The sequence below is a fragment of the Trachemys scripta genome, chromosome 22 (genome assembly GCF_013100865.1).
Source record: "Trachemys scripta elegans isolate TJP31775 chromosome 22, CAS_Tse_1.0, whole genome shotgun sequence".
Taxonomy (NCBI): domain Eukaryota; kingdom Metazoa; phylum Chordata; order Testudines; family Emydidae; genus Trachemys; species Trachemys scripta.
Window position 1 is genome coordinate 1,259,432 of NC_048319.1, and position 17,846 is coordinate 1,277,277.

The following is a 17,846-nucleotide window of genomic DNA, read 5'->3' on the forward strand; positions in this document are numbered from 1 at the left end:
GGGGGGGGGGGGGGGGGGGGGGGCGTGGGGGGGGGGAGGAGGACGACAAGGAAGGTGGGGATCCAGCGGGGAGGGAGGAGGGGAAGGGGAAGGTGGTGTGGGGGGAGGAGGAGGAGGAAGGTGGGGGTCCAGCGGGGGGAGGCGGTGTAGGGGTAGGAAGAGGAGGAAGATGGGGGTCCAGTGTGGGGAGGGAGGCGGTGTGGGGGGAGGAGGAGGGGAAGAAGGTGGTGTGGGGAGAGAGATTGAGGAGGAGGGGAAGGTGGGGGTCCAGCGAGGGAAGAGGATGAGGAAGCCATAGGCAGCTGGCAGGACCCCGGTGCCCTCCTGGACTGAACTAGCCCCTTACAAAGAGCCCTGCCAAGACGCAGTGCTGAGCAGTGGAGAGCTGCGCTGACCCCTTTCCTGGGCACACAGTGGGCATGGTCGGGGGCGACCCCTCTCTCTCCCCTCCTGGCCCTAAAACTGAAGGGTCACAAGCCATTCCTGGTCTGGGGCGAGGGCTCAGCGTCTGAAATGGGCAACTGGTGGCAGCTGCCCTGTGCCAGGTGAATGCCAGGGCTCAGCGGGCTCGGGTGTGGCTATGCCCTGGCAGGCCGTGTGTGAACGTTTCTGGCTAGGGACTGTATGTGGAAGTGCCCCCCCCCCCCTTGCAGCAGTGCTCATGGCTGCGGGAGGCAGGTCCTCAGCCAGCCAGGACCCACAGCCTGGAGGGACTCCAATGTGAGCAGCCTTGTGTAGCTTGGGCTCGGGGTGACGCTGCAGCTCTGGACCTACCTGGTGACTGCTTCAGCTGAATGCAGGGAGCCCGTGGTGCCCAGGAGGGCCAGAGAGACGAGCCCCACTCTGACCCTGCCTAGCTCCAGTGAATGCAGCCCCGAGCATCAGAGCTTGTAGCCGGGAACGTGTGGTGAGTCGCTGGGTCTGCCTGCATCTCACAGGCGAGGAGCTGAGGCCTTGCCCTGGAAGCGTTTCTGCAGTAGCCCCAGGTTGTAGTCTGGACGGCACACTAATGGGCATGGCTTAGCATTCCTGCACAGAACACACTAGCTTGTCTGGGACTGCCAGGGACCCTGGCCGGGGGCCGAGGCTGGGTTGGTGCCAGCAGCGTGTGGATGCACTGAGGGAAGGCAGGCAGTGCTTTAATGCCCTACATCTTTCCCATGGGTCTAAATCTCCCATTTCTAGCCCTGTTGCTTCCCAGGCACGGGAGTGAGGAGCCAGGGAGCTCTGCGAGCTGTTCACGGCGCTCGGAACGGTAATAGACGGTGAAGCCAAGCACTAGCCCACGTAGTCTGGGCGAGCTGGGAGCCTGTGGAAGCGTGTTCGGGTCTGGCAGCATCCTGACACACCCAGGTTCTGAGTCAGCGACTGTGATGGGCTTGCTCCCAAATAGTGACCGTGTTCTTCATCTGTAACCAGCCTTGTTCCCAGCACAGAGCCCTGCCCATGTGAAGGACGAATCGCTACAATAACTCGCTGTTTGGCCCTGGAATGGCTGTGCCACGCAGCCGCGGGGCCTGCGATTCAGCAGCCTTCTGCTTGCGTCTCTGAGGTGGCCGGGCTGTCCAGCAGACGCTGCAGGGCCCAGCGTGCTTGGGGATTTCACGCTGAGACCTGTAATATCTGTGGGCCCTGCTTCCTCCCTGAGGAGGAGGGTTCTAGACATCAGTTCTCTGGGTCCTGGCAAGTTGGCCTGGTGTGACCCCTCTGCGTACCCAGCAGGCCTTGCGATTGGCGTGCAGCACTCGAGCAGGGGTTCCTGGCCCGCCTGCCGAGCACAGACTCCTGCGAGCTACGATGCAGACACTAAGCAGGGTTAGGGACGGTCTTGGAACCCCGCAGTGCAGCCCTAGCCTGGAGCTGGAGCAGAGCGAGAGAAAGCAGAGGAGAAAACTCTGCACTGACTAGCTCACCCTGGTTAGATTTCAAGCCTTGGTGTGTGCAACAGTCATATGCTCAGTTGGTATCTGCGGTTAGGGCAGGGGGTGGGGGTCCCCGACTGATCCTCCAGCCGCTGGGAAGGGTGAGGGGGGACTTGGGCCCGGGTCTCTGCAGGGAGTGCTGGGTAGCAGCTCCTACGGGGACACTGGCGCTGCTGCCTGGGGGAGGCAAAGGGCCAGTTTCCATGTTTAACAAGCAATCAAGGGCAGGAATGTGCTGACATGGCATTCTCTCTGGAGCTGAGGATTAAGCCTGGCTCCCTGCAGCCAGCTCCTCCCCCCTCCCCAGTTCCGCCAAGCCCCCCTTAGCAGCCAGGGCCAGGCCCTAGATCCGGGCCTGGAAGGTTTGGATACTGCATTAACCCTTCCTGTGCCTGGCTGGGTCAGTCTGGCAGGAATTCATGAGTCTTTCCTCCCCTTGGCTGGGACGGGGGCGCGTGGCTCTAAGGAGTGAAGATGGGGAGGGTTTTATCCTCCCCCCGGAACATCCCCCTCCCTCCTGCCATCGCAGAATTTTGCTAGTTTAAAACTTCCCACCAGTGAGCCCTGGCTAGCGGGAGAGACACAAACCTGGGGTTTGACCCAGGCCCAGCCTGGGCTGTGCTCGGTGGGCGACGTGGTGGGTCTGGTTCCTCTGAGTGTCGTGCCCAGTTCGGTTCTGTCACGGGGTGCGCCACCGCTTCCTAAACACCTGAGCCTCAGGAAATTCTATCCCTGCTTGCAAAAGATTTGTAGCATTGCCCTCGGCCAGCAGCTCTGGCTCCACATGGCCCCTCTCTCCTCCCTCCGCCCCAGTCAGCCTGCCCGGAGTGGAAAGTAACTTAGCCCTCCCCTGAGCACCAGCCCCGCAGTGTGCAAATCCCCCCCAGGGGCCCTCCCTGCCATCCTTCCCCCAGCCCTCCATCAGGTCTCCAGCGGGGCACCTCCCAGGCCCCTGGCTTGCTGCTAGCACAAGGACAGCCAGGATCAGGGCCTGGTTGTGCCAGGCCCTGGACAGGCAGGATGAGAAGCTCCCTCTCTCCGGGGCACTGGGTGGGCTGCGGCACCTTGGCTTGCGGAGTCCCTGCTGAAGGAGCCAGCTGCCGACCTGCTCCTGGGTGCTGGAGCGTCGGGTCGGCCCCCCACTGGCTGCGGGCCCACCAAGCCGCTGCCGTGGGTTAGAAGCAAGCCGTGCGGTCAGAATTAGTCCTGCGGCCTCGGTGGAGCCTCTGGCTGTTGGGTGCGACGTGGGCTCTAACTGCCCCCTCTCCCCTGCTCTCTCCATCAGGTTGGCTCCTCCCGGACCTGGCGGAGCAGTTCACCCCCCCTGAAGTCGCGCCCCCGCTTCTGCTCAGGCTGGTGGAAGCCATTGAGAAGAAAGGTGAGAGAGGGAGGGGAGGGGATTGGGGTCCTGAGCCCCCGTGTGAGCAAATGGGCAGCATCCATTATTAACCCCTTCTCTGCCAGGCTCCCTCCAGGCACAGCGACTCCGCTTAGCCGCTGGAAAGCTGTGCTGGGAATGCCCGGCAGGCGTCAGGGAGCCGGACATCCTGTCAGGCTCGTTACCAGGGCGGGTCTGCGCCCTGGCAGCCCAGCTGGTGCCACCACAGCGTGAACTCGCCATGGGACTGTGGCCATGTGCCTAGCTATACGCAGCATGTCCAGGCACTGACCCTTGGCCCAACTTGGCAACCGCTGGCCCAGGAATCCTATGCTAGTCCAGGGCTGGCGTGTGGCTAGTTTGGAGGCCAGAACTTAGGCTGGGTTTCCTAGTGGTCAGGGACCCAACAGATTGGGCCCTCACCTCAGGAAAACGGCAAACGCTCTGTCTCTAGAGTCTGTTAAAACAGCCCGATCGGAGGCCGGTTAGCCCTGGTGCAGCTGATGTGACTCTGAAGCCCTGATCTGCTGGGACGTGGCTGGTGGGCAGGGAATGGAGCTTGCGTTGGGTTAATAACTGCTGTGGCTGCAGCTCAGAGATTATCAGCACTGCTGAAGTGGCTGCCTCTATTCACAGAGCTAACATAAACCGTCCTGCACTTCCCACAGGCTTAGACAGTGAGATGTTATACAGGACGTCTGGCTCGGAGTTGAGACAAGCACTGAAGACCGGTAAGAACCAGTTCTGTACGGAGGGGAGGCGAGCTGGGTCAGATGGATGAGATTAGTGGATGTGACAGCGCCAGCAGTAATGAAATCCAGGCCAAGCTTGTCTACTGTCCTCAGCAAGTTGTAACTCCCAGCAGTCGGCTGCATGGGAGAGGACAGGCCCATCTTGCTGTGTTGGTGTAATTGCACACAAGTGTCGCTTTCACGGCAGTTGCACTTTCCTGCAGCTTGGCAGGAGGAGGAGGAGCCTTGTGCAAGGGAACATGGTGGACACGAGTTCTGCTCATTGGTCACAGGGCCTGGAACTGATGTCGCAAGCCAGTTCCTCCTGGCTCTCCTGCTACACACTGAGCGTGGTGGGCCCTGTCCCCTCCCCAGCCAACTCTGTGTTGATGGCCATGCTCCCACGCTGCCCTGGCAAAGGGCTAAATGCTGCTTCCTCAGCTCCAGGCTGTCCCAGGGATCAGCTCAGCCGTGTCACTCGGGTTCCCGGCTCATGACGCCATTTGCTCATTAGCTGCATGTGCAGGAAATGAGCAGCAATGGCAGCTGATCTCGCTGTGCCGGCTGCCCTCTTGGCTGGGCCCTCGGGGTCCAGGTTCAGGGAGATGGTTCCCTGCTCTCCCCCGGACTGGGGTGCAGCCTCCTGGGGGTCGCTGCTGCTGCTGTGTTTCCCCAGGGCTGCCTGATCCTCCTTGTGTAGAGGTCTAAAAACGCAAAGGCCCTAAACCAGCTGGAGCAGGGAGTCTCTGGCCTGCCTGATGCCCGCTCCCTGCCAAGCAAAGCCAGGCTCTGGGGCTCTCTGCTGGGAGTGAGTAGAGGAGCGAGCGTTTGTGCTCATGCCAGTGGAGTTGCACTGGGCCGCGTGGAATTTGCGGGGCTCCTATCCGGGCTGGGGCGGCGCTGCTGCTGTCTGTGTCGCAGAGCGAGGCCTGGATGCCGGGGAGCCGCTGGGGATGGGAATCGGAGAGTGTGTCTGTCCTTGGCAGCTCTGCCCTGCGCCAGGCCCTGAAACAGACCCCTCCCATATGCCACCTCCTTGTTGTGCCCCAGCAGCAGCAGCCGCTGCTGTGGATTCTGGGGCCTCTTGTGCCCCCACGTTCCGCGCTGGGGAAACTCTGGGCACATCCTCTAAAGCTGAGCTGGCCAGGGAGCCGCCGGGGGCTGCCGTTGTGAGGGTCTGTTTGCTCTGTGCAGATTGGGTGCTGGGCGACGTGGAGCCGCTCGACGTGCATTCCCTGGGCGAGGCGCTGCGGGGCTTCCTGCAAGACCTGCCTGCTCCCGTGGTCCCGGCGTTGGTGCATGGCGAGATCCTGCGCCTCCTGCAGGGTAAGGGCTGGGCTGCAGGGGGAGGGGAAGCTAACGGGCAGGAAGCGGGGGAGGGCACTGATGGGCTCCAGGGCATTAACCCCGGTGCACCAGAGGCAGGTGGGTTACAGTGCTGGAGCGTGAGGTAGGCCTGGCCCCTGCCCTTCCAGCGTGTGTCTTGCTTCTCTCCAGAGATCCCGCAGCCAGAGAGCTGCAGGAAGCAGCTGCTGCTGGCGCTGGAGTCTCCTGCGGTCCCTCTCCAGAACCTGCTCACCTTGCAGTTCCTGCTCCACCACCTGGAAAAGGTGTCCCAGCAGGCCGAGAGCAACGGACTCCACCCTCGGGCCCTGGGCGAGATCTTCGGCCCTCTGCTGCTCCGGCTACCTGGCACCAGGTACGTGGACTGGGGGCTTGCGTCTCACCAGTGGGCAGATGGGCGAGAGCAAGACATGGCTGGTGGTGCTCTGCCCAGAAGCCGGCCTGCCAGCTGCCACGGGCCGGGTGTCTGAGCTAGGGGTGTGCAGGAGCCCGGAGTGCAGCTGAGGGCCCTGTATTCGACCCCCTGCATGGTGATGCTTTGCAGGCAGTGACCCCTGACCTAACCCCATCACACCCAGACTGCGCTGCCTCCTGCACCGGCATCAAGGGTAGACGAATGGGGTCAGCCCCTCGCTGGTGGTCTGTAAAGAGACCCTGACTTATCAGCAGCTCATCTCCAGCAGGGCTGTGAGCAGTGGGCGCAAAGCCCAAACCGTAACAGCCGGTACCTCCCCATGGCCTCTGGCAGCTCCACCCCGCAGCTGGGTTCCTGTTCACCCCCAGAGTGGAGAGCTGGGGCCACAGGCTGCGGGCAGAGATGGGACTAGAAAGTGGGGAAGACCCTGCGTCTGTCTATCAAGGAGCTTGCACTTTGCTAGCTGTAGGCCAGGCTCGGTGAGCTGGGAGCAGTAGAATGAAGTTCCCTCCCCTCTCCACCCCAGGGTTACAGGCTGTCTGGATAATGCAGCATGCTGCGCTGCTCATCTGAGAGCGCACCCCAGAGCAATGAACCCCCGCCCCCCTCTGGCTCAGGTTACAGCCCAGCACCTGCCGCCATGCCTCCTTCCTGGGTCTGTTGGCATCTCTCCCAGGTGCTGATTTCTGGTCCCTGTCTCCCTGCAGTGCAGAGCTGAGCCCCGATTTCTCAGGGCTCTTCCTGGAGACGCTTCTGCAGGCCAAGGACTCGGAGCCGGAACAAGTGCCACCAGGTACTGAGCCCCACAAGCTGCAATGCCCTGGGGTCCTTCCAGGCTGCTGGTCACTTCCTGGGTGGCTTAGGGAGGAGGTGGCCGTTCAGCCTCCCACCAGGGCTGTGTGTTTGGCTCGTTCCCGTCAGCCCTGTCACAGAACGGGCACCGCGCGGGGCACTCACTGAACTGGCCCGAGTTGGTCTGGGCGCAGAGACGGTCTCTCCGGCGCGCTGAGAGACGCTTGGGGGGGCACTCGGGAATGGGTGCTGCTGGAGGACGCTGCTTCGGGGCTCTCGAGGTGGCACCTTCGGCATGCCCAGCACCAATGCGGTTTGGCGCCCGTTTGGAGCTGTGCCAGGGCAGCCCGAAAGCAGGGCGTGGGGTGCGGTTCTGGGGCTGGTGGCGAGCAGATCCTGGCCGGAGCGGGGCCCCAGTGCTCACCCAGCTTTCTTGCAGCTCTGCCTCCGAAGCCCTCAAAGCCGAAGCCCGGTGGAGCCAGCCTGGCCAATGGGAGCAGCGCGCCCCTGCAGGAGGCGGAGTGGTACTGGGGCGACATTTCCAGGTACCAGGCTCTTCACACCGCGTTCCCCTGGGCAGCGGGCCAGCGAGAGCGCCCCCCACCGCCCCTGGGTAGCTGTTAGACCCCCGGGAGCTGCTAACTGCGGGGGAGGGAGCTGTTTGGGGATGTGTGGGGCAGGGCTGGGGTCGGGCAGGGTGAGATTGACTAATCCCTACGCTCCAGCCCCCCACGGGTGAGGTGGGTTCTCTGGGTCGTACCCTGGCGGCCGTGACCACTTGTGCCCTGTCCGCTCCCCAGGGAGGAGGTAAACGAGAAGCTGCGCGACACGCCGGACGGCACCTTCCTGGTCCGCGACGCCTCCAGTAAGATCCAGGGGGAGTACACGCTCACGCTGAGGTACGTGCGCCCTGAGGCTGGGCTGGGGCAGCAGGGCCGCTAGCCGTACCCCTAGGTAGAGCCGGGCGGCTGGCCAGGCTCTGCCCGCTGTACACTCTCTGTCTGGTGCTTCACTGCCCCAGGACTAGGACCCTGAGCCCCATGTGTCCCCAAGCTCGTGCTGCTCTGAGTCCCAGCGTGGAGGCAGGGCTGCAGCCCCGATAGCCTGCCAGCTTCCAGACCAGACAGGCTCGCCCGCTCCCCCGGTGTCTGTGAGGGGCTGGGGGGGAATGATGCAGTGTGTGCATGTGCGGGGGCGGAGGTTCGTCCTTGTCCCGTGCGAAGCCTCCATCACTCCCTGGTGCCGGACTGAGGAGACGCCCATCGGCTAGGCTAGTGCTGGGTGCTCCGAGCCCTGCCATGGCCCCCGGGGGGTGTGACAAGGCGGGCTCTGCCTGGCGCTGAGCGCGTTCCCTGCCCCACTTCCGCTCCGCAGGAAAGGGGGCAACAACAAGCTGATCAAGATCTTCCACCGGGAGGGGAAGTACGGCTTCTCGGAGCCCCTGACCTTCGGCTCCGTGGTGGAGCTCATCAACCATTACCGGCATGAGTCGCTGGCCCAGTACAACGCCAAGCTGGACAGCAAGCTGCTCTACCCCATCTCCAAGTACCAGCAGGTCAGGCTGGGCGGGGGGATGTTCTGAACCCTGTGGCCGTTTCCCACGCTGAGCGCCGTCTGTGTGAGCACAGGGGCCAGCCATGCCTATGGCAAGGGGGCGTGCCCAGGGCCCGGGAACAGGCCAATGCTGGATTCCAGGTCCCTGGCTGAGCTGGCAGTGGACCCTTCTGCCTCCCTGGCGTGTGTGAGGCCCGGCTGCCCAGAGGACGCTCTTTGGCCAGGGAGCCGGCCAGGGGAAAGGGGAGCCACGTTTGCATGGTGTCCTGGGACGTGCTCCTCCCGGCCCAGCTGCATCCCCTGAGCCGCGGGGGGCTCAGCCCCAGCCTGACGCTGACGTCCAAGGGGCTGTGGCCAGGATGGAGGAGCTGGGGCTGCCCAAACCATCCCCTGGGCAAGAGCATGGCCTGGATAGTGGGACGCCGGTCAGCAGGGGCCACGTCACAGGTAGGGCAGGTGGCTGGGCCAGGCTGCTGAGGGGTGCAAGCAGGGATATGTGGGCAGGCCCTATGCCCCGGGGCTGCCTATTGGGGCCTCTGGGTGCCTCCCACTGCAAGGTAATTCTGTCCTGTCCACAGAAGAGGCGGGGCTTGGCGCAGCCGGGCACAGGGCCCCACGTTGCCCTGCAGTGTCTCATCATTCCTGGTGCCCCGGGAGCTCCCCCGATCCTGGCCCTGCCCCACCTCCTTCCCTCTACCTATGGCCCTCTCACTCCTGGGCAGTGCTGGCATGGTGGGCCTGCTCCATGTCCTGCAGCGAGAGTGCAGCAGTGCCCAGCTCTGACTCGTCCTGGGGCCTTCTGTGTGGCAGGACCAGCTGGTGAAGGAGGACAGCGTGGAGGCTGTGGGGGAGCAGCTGAAGGTCTATCACCAGCAATACCAGGACAAGAGCCGGGAGTACGACTTGCTGTACGAGGAGTATACGCGCACCTCACAGGTACCCCGGGGCCACGCGCCCACCCCCTCACTGGTACCCCGGGGCCACACATGTCCCCTCCTCCACTGCCGTTCTGCCCAACACTCCAGCCAGCGCAGGGGTGTTACCCTGCACGGCTCCTCGTTGCCAGTGTGGCCTGAGCTCTGGCCAGCTTTCCCTGCTCTGTAGGTGATATGGGCCCTGGAGAGCCCTGGGAGAGCCGCGCTGGGGTGCAGATACCCAGCTTGCTGGTGAAGGGGGAGGAATCAGCAAAGTGAGGGGCTGTAGGACCTCCGAGGAAGGTTCAGGCTGGGAGGGCTGGGCTGGGGATCAGACCATTGCTGGACAGCCCGGGGTGGAGTGGGGTTGGGGTGTTGCTGGGAAGGCAGGGGACTGGGCTGGGCCCCGATCCTCGGCTCACTCGGCGTGCCCGCTCTCCCCAGGAGCTGCAGATGAAAAGGACGGCGATTGAGGCCTTCAACGAAACCATCAAGATCTTTGAGGAGCAGTGCCAGACGCAGGAGAGGTGCAGCAAGGAGTACATCGAGCGCTTCCGGCGGGAGGGCAATGAGAAGGAGGTGCAGCGGTGAGGGCGTAGCCTGGCGCTGCCAGGGGCACAGGCCTCAGGGCAATCTCCGCCCCAGCCTCGGGGACGGGCGGGGCCTGAACGGAGCAGGGCTAGTTCCTTTGCAAGGCAAACTGCTTGCGTGACTTTCCTGTCACCCAGCAGCCCTACCATGCTGCAGCTGCCCCCAGTCCTTCCCCCCTCCGCCAGCCGGCTCCAGCTGCCCGGCAGCCCTTCCCCTTTGGCTCCAGCATCGGGCCCAGGTTCCCCTCTCCAGCCCGTAACTCCTGTGCCCTCCCCCCCAGGATCCTGATGAACTCCGAGAAGCTGAAGTCGCGCGTCACCGAGATCCACGACAGCAAGATGAAGCTGGAGCAGGACCTGAAGAAACAGGCCTCGGAGAACCGGGAGATCGACAAGCGCATGAACAGCCTCAAGCCGGACCTCATGCAGCTGCGCAAGCTCCGGGACCAGTACCTGGTGTAGGTGCCGCTGCCGGCCCCTTCTCCCTGCCCCGGCTCCCGGCTCCGGCCTGGGAGTGACGGAAGAAACAGCCCCTGGGCCCTGCCATCGCCTCCGTAGCCCCAGTCGTGATCTGTCCTTGCTGCTTGCTGGCTCCCGGCTGGGCCTCCAGCCGTGTTGGGGGCTGTGGCCCCGGTGCACCCGCCCTGTGGCTCAAGGGGCATGGCCCTGCAGCATCCCCGGCCTGGGCCCCGATCCTGCCTGCTTGGCTCATTCCGTGGGGGATGCTGCCCCCTGCTGGATCAATTTGTGAAGGAGGCCGGGATGAAAAGCTGCTCCTCTCCCAGCCCTGCAAATCGCTCAGTTCTCGTCTTCCTCCCCCAGGTGGCTGACGCAGAAAGGGGCCCGGCAGAAGAAAATCAACGAATGGCTGGGCATCAAGAACGAGACCGAGGAGTAAGTGTCCCAGCGCTGCGAGCTGCTCGGAGTCCTTCCGGCCTGGCCTAGGTTTGAGTGGAGTCGCCCGAGCATTGCTTCCCCCGCGAGGCCTCCCTCTGCTATTGCAGTGCAGAGCCCTGCACACACGGCCACCCCCGGCACCGTGTTACAGAAGGGGGAACTGAGAAGCAGAGTGGGGCAGGGACGTGCAGCCAGACAATGGCTGGGACCAGGAGCTCGCAGTCCCCAGCCCTGTGCTCGCCCCAGGCTGGCTGTCGAGCTCCTTCTCACTGGAAATCGAGACGTGATGCAGCTGCCCATGTTTCAGGGGCTTGTGTCAGCACTGAAGGTGCCTCCGTGGCAGGGTCTGAGGGCTGCAGGCTCAAAGCTGATACCAGGCCCTGAGGCTGTCAGCCTCCCTCAGGTTACCGTGAGAGCCCCCTGCATGCCTCATGTGCCCGGTGGAGCAGGGGGCTGGGGACTGAGCCATGGGGAAGGTTCAAAGGCCCAGAGGGGTATTTGGGAAGGTGCTGGCGCTGGGGAGGCACCACTCTAGGCTGGGGGCTCCTGCATAGCGACGGAGCTGTGTGGGGGATGGGGGTGGGGGGGGGAGGTGAGTGGAACTGGCCTAGCTTCCCCCAGCAGCGGGCACACACCCTGCGGGGGAAGGGTCTGCTCAGCCCCGGGCTTGCCTTGCAGCCAGTACTCCATGATGGACGACGAGGAGGAGCTGCCGCACCATGAGGAGCGCACCTGGTACGTGGGGAAAATCAACCGTGTGCAGGCGGAGGAGATGCTGTGTGGCAAGCGCGACGGCACGTTCCTGATCCGCGAGAGCAGTCAGAAGGGCTGCTACGCCTGCTCTGTGGTGTGAGTTCCTTTCCCCTCTTGCAGGGCCACCGCGGTTCTCCCTCCCACTGCCAGCCCCAGCCCTGGGGGAGTGGAGGGGGGCTGCCCCTGCGAGGCGGGGAGTGGGGGCCGCTCTCGTCTTGCCTGGCTTGCGGGAGGGGTCCCTGGCGGCTCATGTCCCCATCTCCTGGTGGCAGCCCCAGTGACTTGTGCGGTTCTGCTTCCCCGACAGGGTGGACGGCGACACCAAGCACTGTGTGATCTACAAGACGGTGACCGGTTACGGCTTTGCCGAGCCCTACAACCTGTACGCATCCCTGAAGGACCTGGTTCTGCATTACAAACACATGTCCCTGGTGCAGCACAACGACTCCCTGAATGTCACGCTGGCTTACCCGGTCCTCTCCCAGCCACCTGCCAGATGAGCCACTGACGCAGGGCACAATGGCTGCTTCCACCTCCTCCCCAGGCTCTGGCTCTGTCCCTTGTCTGCCCCCCAGAGCCTGGGGGATGTCGTGACCTGTTCCTGGTGTCCCGCTCGCTCAGCAGTAGAAACCCAGCTGGACGCTGGCCGATGGGGAGGCAATGCTGGGCCGTCGGCTTGGGGTGTAAAAGCCGTTTGTGACTTCAACCTTTCCGAGGAGGAGTCCAGTCGCAGGCTAATTGCTATGGGGGGGCTTCATCTCTCCCTTCGCAGTTCCCCGGGGGTGTTTTTGCTCCCCCTCCCCCCGCTGTGTGTCTCTGTACAGCTCGGTTCCTAGTTCCTGTGTGTGCCATGGGGTCGCCAACCCAGCGGCCACGTCTCGCGTTATAACTGAGGTGCTACCCCTGCTCCGGTGGGACCAGCCCTGCTGGGAAGGGGCGGGCAGCGCTCTCTCCTGAACCACAAGTGGTCGTTGCTAAAACCGTTCTCTCCTTTCCCTTCCCTTCAGTAATCCTGGAGTGAGCGCCGGCCTTTGGTCTGAGGGGTGCCAGCCTCTCCCAGAGAGAGAGCTAGAAAAGGGGGAACTTGATCATTGAAGGGGTTGGTGAGGGCACGGCACGCTGGCTCCTTGGCAGAGATGCCAGATGTTCCATGTAACCCCTGGGTGTGGCTTGCAGGGGAGGCTCCGTTAGATTAGTTCGTTACTAACCCACCTGCCTCGCCTTGGTTGTGCCAGCTAAGCTGTGAAATCCATGTTGGTACCAGTGCTTCCCTGGGCTGCATCTGGGGGATGCACAGCTGTGCTTGTCCATTGCTTCTGGGGAGTCTCCTCCGTGTCACTGGTCAGAGCTCACTGTAGCCATGTAAATACGGTTATCTTATAATCAACTGCTTGCTAGTGCCCGTTCGTATGCAGAACCCTTGTTACGACATGCACCCCTCTGGCAGCGACAGACGGAGCGCATCCCTGGGCCAGGGAGAACGGGAAGCCAGAGGTGGCTGGAATGTCAGACACGCTGCGAGCCCTATGCAGACGGAGGCCCTCTCTGCAAGGGAAGGGTGGGACTAGGCCATGCCCCTCCAGCCCTGGGGCCTCAGCATGGAGCAATGTATATGCGTGAGGTAGAACGATGTATGCGGAGCCAACTGTTTCTGAAGCACTTCTACTCCTGAGTACTGTACGGAGCCGGCACAGAGCTGAGCTCTGGGGAAGGAGCTGGGGATTTCTGTAATATTTCCAGTCGTGTCTGTTTTAGTACGAGGGAGCAGGAGAATTGCTGTGTGTTTCCTGATGGTGCCTGAGGCCAGGCAGCAGTGCAGGGCATGGGTCTGACCATGTGGGGCAGGGGAGGGGGCCAGTGTTACCTACCGGGTGAGACAGAGCAAAATGGTTTGGGAAGCTTTCTGGGCGGGATGTGGTACCTCTCCCTCCGTGTCGGGCATCAGTGGGCACCAGCACCTGGCAGCGTCTGCCCCTCTGCCCCAGCATGGCTGGCAGCGCCAGGGGGGTGGAGGGGTGATGCTCAGGATCCCACAGCTCTCTCCACTCAGCACTGTGCCTGCCCAGCTCTGGGGAGGTGCCACTCGCCCCCTTGATCCGTCCCCAAAGGCCCCATGTTCCGTCCCAGCAGGAGGTGGACGCTTGGTCTGTGTCGGTAGCAGCAGGGTGGGAGATCTCAGCTGACAGTGTCGGGAGCACGTGTGTGATCTGCTGGGGCGGGGTGTGCATACCGTGTGTGGGCGACACTGGGGCGTGGCACAGGCTTGGACGCTCTTCGTTGTCACGACCACGTGACTCCCCCCGCCCTTCCCATGCCTGCACCATCGGCTCTGCTGTTCGTGCCCTGCTGCTCTGGCCTGGTTTCCTCTCTCGGTAAACGCTTGGGCTGTCTCCAGTGTGGGTGGAGCCAAGTGCGGCAGCCTCGGGCGCTCGTGGCGCTGGGAATTGCGGGAGCTGATGTGGCCCTACGTGTGGCGGTGTGAGCATGGGTCTCTGGTCTCACCTGGGTGCACGTGCTCTATGGCATTGGTGCCTGCGCTGGCTGGAATGGACTCGGGGCTCAGCGAGCGAGTGCTGGCATCTCCTCGCCAGGCGGAGCTCGGCTGTCTGAGCACCCTGGACTCTGCGCCGGTGGACTCACGGCTGGGCCCAGCCACATGCTGCCAAAGTGAGCCGTGTGTGTGGGACAAGAAGGGGATTAGCTTCAGGCTAAGGCTCCTTCGACACCCACCCACCCCCCGGCACGGGGATGCTGAGGTTTGGATTTGGGCAATGAAGGGCAGAGCCAGTGAGTTTAGCCCAACGTGGCAGCTGTCAGTAGGTGGGAGGCGCAGGGAGGTTTTCTCCCTCGGGAGAGGCCTGGGAGATGGTGACTCAATTGGTCAGGAAGTTCACCCCCAGCTTTTGGCTGGCTGGAGTCCATGTCCCTGCGCTGGGAGACAGCAAAGCACACAAGACCCCCTGAGAAGCTGGGCACCTCTACCTGCTCCCCCAAAAGCTGACTTGCTCTTTGAGAATTGAAGCCATAAAAATTGACCCCGCTATTGTACATATTAGTATTAATACTTAGCCACTTACTTCCTCGCTGCTTGTGCCCTGCCTTCCCCACACCGCAATGTGGCGACTTGGCTCAGTGCCTGTCTGTGCACTGTCTGAAGCCTGTGCCGCCAGACGGTGGGATTTTTGGGGTAGGGTACAGTACCTGGGCTGTGGGTAGAGGCACACGGGCTGGCAGGTGTTACATACACTACATCCGTTTCACAGCTGGGGATGCTGCGTTCCGGCTCCTTGCTCCTCAGCCGTGCTGTGCAGGTCTTGTCCCGTGTTTGGAAGCACCTTGTTAACTCCACCAGCATTGGGTGTTGGGATCCTGCTGCGATTCGGAAAACCTCTCCCCTCTGCTTCTAGCCTCACCCTCGTCTCGCTGGTGGGCTTACCCACCTCTCCCTGCATGGACGATTCTAGCTCCTTGGGAGAGTCTCGCCCTCTTCCCACTTTGCCTGGTCTCTCGTTGCCTGACCCAAGTCTGCTTCTCCTCAGGGGAATTTGAAATTCCCCCTTTGCTCCCTGGGAGCTGAGATGGCTCCATGTGAATGCTCTGAGTCGTGGTTACACATGGCTTTACTTCTGTGCGTCTGATAGCACTGCCCTTTCTGAGTTGTTAGAACACTACTGAGGATGGAAACGTGGTCTGTGGCTGCATCCTGTACCTGTTGCAGAGGGAAGGCTCTGCTATCCTCCAATCCAGTATGCAATGAAGAGAAAAACCCACCCACCCACCCCCCTTCCCTCCCCTGGTTACTTTCTCTGATGGTGACTGACTTGGCTCTTAGAAACTTGGCTTTTTCTCCTCCTCCGGTGGAAGAACAGGCCCCTTGAATCTTTTTTTTTTTTTTTTTTTTTAATGACACGGCTCCTTTGGAATAAGCCGGTTGTGATTTGGTCTTTGCTTTAGCTGTTGCTGTTTACGTCTGGATTAATCCGTGAGAACACTATTTTTGGATCCCCTTGGTTGTGCTCTTCTGCCTTCAACGTCGGTCAAGGTGTGACCCAGAACCTCTTGTGCTACTAGGCCCATCTTCTGCGTGTCCTCGTCCCACCTGGCAACTGTCAAATGTCAAGCTGCAAGCCAGGGAGTCGGCTAATTCTGCTTTTAGTTCTCCAGGCTGCCCAATATGAAATAGCCCCCAGCCAGCCTTCCCCTTTGGTCTTGGCTGCCATGTGGGGGTGGAAGAAATTGACCATATCTCCTTGAAATGGGGCTTTGATTTGAGACCAAGTGCCGGGTTCCTGGCCAGGCCCTTTGCTGGTTCCCTTGTTTCTCTCCACTCCTCCATCCATTGGGCCTCTGCTATGGGCCTGGTGACTGCCCTGCCAGCGTTACTGGTTAGGGAGGAAAGTGCACATCTTCCCCTGGCATCAGGGCAGAGGAGATTTGGGCGTGGGGAGCGGGCTGTGTCACAAGGGGAGGGGGGAAGCTGAGCCACTCCTGCTGCTTCCTGGCTCCATCCATTATATTTTGTGCAGCACTTGGAAGCTCGGGGGCAGGAGCACACAGGCCAAATTCCCAGAGTCACAGCCTGGGGACAGCAAAGGAAGCCCTGGTCTAGAACCCCCTTGGCCCCAGGACCATGGGGCTTTGTGCGGGATGCTGAAATTCTGCTGGTTCTGCGGGAAGCTCTGGGCTGTGTTAGTCAAGAGGCGGATTGTCTTAAGCCTGCAGGCTAATTTCATTGGAGGAAAGAGAGTGTTTGGGTTGTGAGCACACCAGAGCCTAATTCCTTGCACGGGTCCCTGCCTGCTGAGGGGGGCTGGCTGACACGCCGGGATTTGCACTCTGTCCGAGAGGAACTTGACTGGTGAGCACTCCTGAGGTTTTAGCTCTTACGAGATATGCAATAATAAATACTCTAATCGCCATTTCTTCTGTCTGCTAGCAGAAGCCGTTCTCTGTGCACGTTTACTAACGTACGCCCAGGATTTGTTACTGTCAGATCATTTTTGTACGGTACTTTAAACAAAGGAAGAAATAAACTGAAAGAATGAAGCTGCTGGATGAGGGGGGTTAATTCTTTTTAAACGTTCTTGTCATTTCAAGAGTGTTTTTCTGTGACTCCTGCCTTTTCCCCAGAGCGAGGGTTAAATTATCCCCCTGGGGAGCTCTGGTTACCTGTGCTGCAGAGAACAGCAGGTAAAACTGGCCCAGTGTGGGAGTTCCCCACCACTCGCTCTCTGGCGGGCAGCACCCACCGCCTCTGCAGGGCTCCAGGTGCTTCTGGCAGGGAGACGCCTGCCCAGTTGTTTAGAAGGTGTCAGTTGCGGGGAAAAGACCCTCCCCTCAGAGTCCAGCCGTGCAGCTCCAGGCCTGCCCACAGGAGGCTGCAGTGCATGGGGTTATGTGGATCCAGGCCCCCGTGGCAGTGGAAAGCTCTTGTGCCCAGCCAGCTTGTGATGGGGTGGATGTCCCATAGCACCCAAGGGATTCAGGAGCACAAGTCCCACTGAAAGTCACTGAGTCTCATGCACATTAGGGCCTGGGTCTCTAACTGGGGGCTGCTGGGGCCCCAGGCTCTCCCTAGTGAGCAGGTGGAGATGTGGCCCCCAGGGAGACAAGCTTGTGACAATCCGACCCTCCTGACAGGGCAGGAAGTGGCCAGCTGTTGGGTTTTCCCTGGAAAAGGGAAGTGGGAAGTTCCTCAAATCTCATGAAAACGCTGGCCGCAGTGACGTGCCATGGGAAGCGCCAGCACTTCTGGGGCTTGGTGTCCTCGGGCAGTGTTCAGGGGGCTGTTGGATCAGCATGAGGGTCACATGTAGAAGAGTCTCCCCATGACCATTGGGGACAGTAACTCGTGGCATTTTATCTATGGAACCGGCCGTACCACAGGGCGTGTCCGTGTCCACCGCAGCATAGACCTGCACCCAGGCTCGCCTGGCGCTTTCCACTCTGCCCTCAGCAACAGCTGGCCACCTGCCGGGGGGGGCTGGCCAAGTCGCACAGGGAGCTTACGGCCAGGGTGCCAACACAAGCTGTTCTGCCCCGGAAACATCCTGAACCGCTCGACTTCTCACCAGTTCAAAACTGCCTCTGCCAGGTAATGCCCGAGGCCCCTTGTTCCTAATGGAATTGGGGGGCCGAGCCTATGGCTGTGCAGACCCCTCTGCTGCCAGCCTGCCCCCAATATGCAGTATGGGGGGCTGAGAGCCTCTGGGGCACGGATTCCATGAGCTGGGGGGGGCACCAGCTCTCTGCTTCTGCCTCCAAGGCTGCCGTGGCCCTGGGAAGCTGCCGTGGCTCTGGGAGCACCGAGGAGGCCGAAAGGGATGGGGTTTGCCCAGGGGTGGGTTACAGGTAGATGCACCCACCTGTGTAAACAAATCCCCCATTGAGCAGGCCCCAGCCCAGCCCAGCCCAGCCCAGCCCAGGAGCCTCCTGGTCTCAGGACATTTGGACATTAGGAAAAAGTTCCTGTCAGGGTGGTTAAACACTGGAATAAATTGCCTAGGGAGGTTGTGGAATCTCCATCTCTGGAGATATTTAAGAGTAGGTTAGATAA

The 17,846-nt window shown here is 61.7% G+C and overlaps 1 protein-coding gene across 3 annotated transcripts in view; it reads left to right on the forward strand.

Annotated features, from left to right (window-relative positions):
• PIK3R2 (phosphoinositide-3-kinase regulatory subunit 2) overlaps positions 1-12,677 on the forward strand; it is a 32,801-nt gene extending 20,124 nt beyond the window's left edge. The window contains exons 3-16 of one of the 3 annotated variants that reach the window (XM_034755184.1): positions 3,208-3,300; positions 3,969-4,031; positions 5,226-5,357; positions 5,529-5,730; positions 6,498-6,583; positions 7,022-7,127; positions 7,383-7,481; positions 7,957-8,137; positions 8,947-9,072; positions 9,495-9,637; positions 9,922-10,098; positions 10,463-10,534; positions 11,216-11,386; positions 11,598-12,677. In XM_034755184.1, coding sequence (XP_034611075.1) covers positions 3,208-3,300; positions 3,969-4,031; positions 5,226-5,357; positions 5,529-5,730; positions 6,498-6,583; positions 7,022-7,127; positions 7,383-7,481; positions 7,957-8,137; positions 8,947-9,072; positions 9,495-9,637; positions 9,922-10,098; positions 10,463-10,534; positions 11,216-11,386; positions 11,598-11,790 — 1,844 coding nt within the window. In that variant the 3' untranslated portion in view covers positions 11,791-12,677. Of the gene's footprint in view, positions 1-3,207; positions 3,301-3,936; positions 4,032-5,225; positions 5,358-5,528; positions 5,731-6,497; positions 6,584-7,021; positions 7,128-7,382; positions 7,482-7,956; positions 8,138-8,946; positions 9,073-9,494; positions 9,638-9,921; positions 10,099-10,462; positions 10,535-11,215; positions 11,387-11,597 lie in introns of those variants that run through there. The other 2 variants (XM_034755185.1, XM_034755186.1) reach the window with 2 other exon arrangements.
• Positions 12,678-17,846: the final 5,169 nt, after the last annotated feature.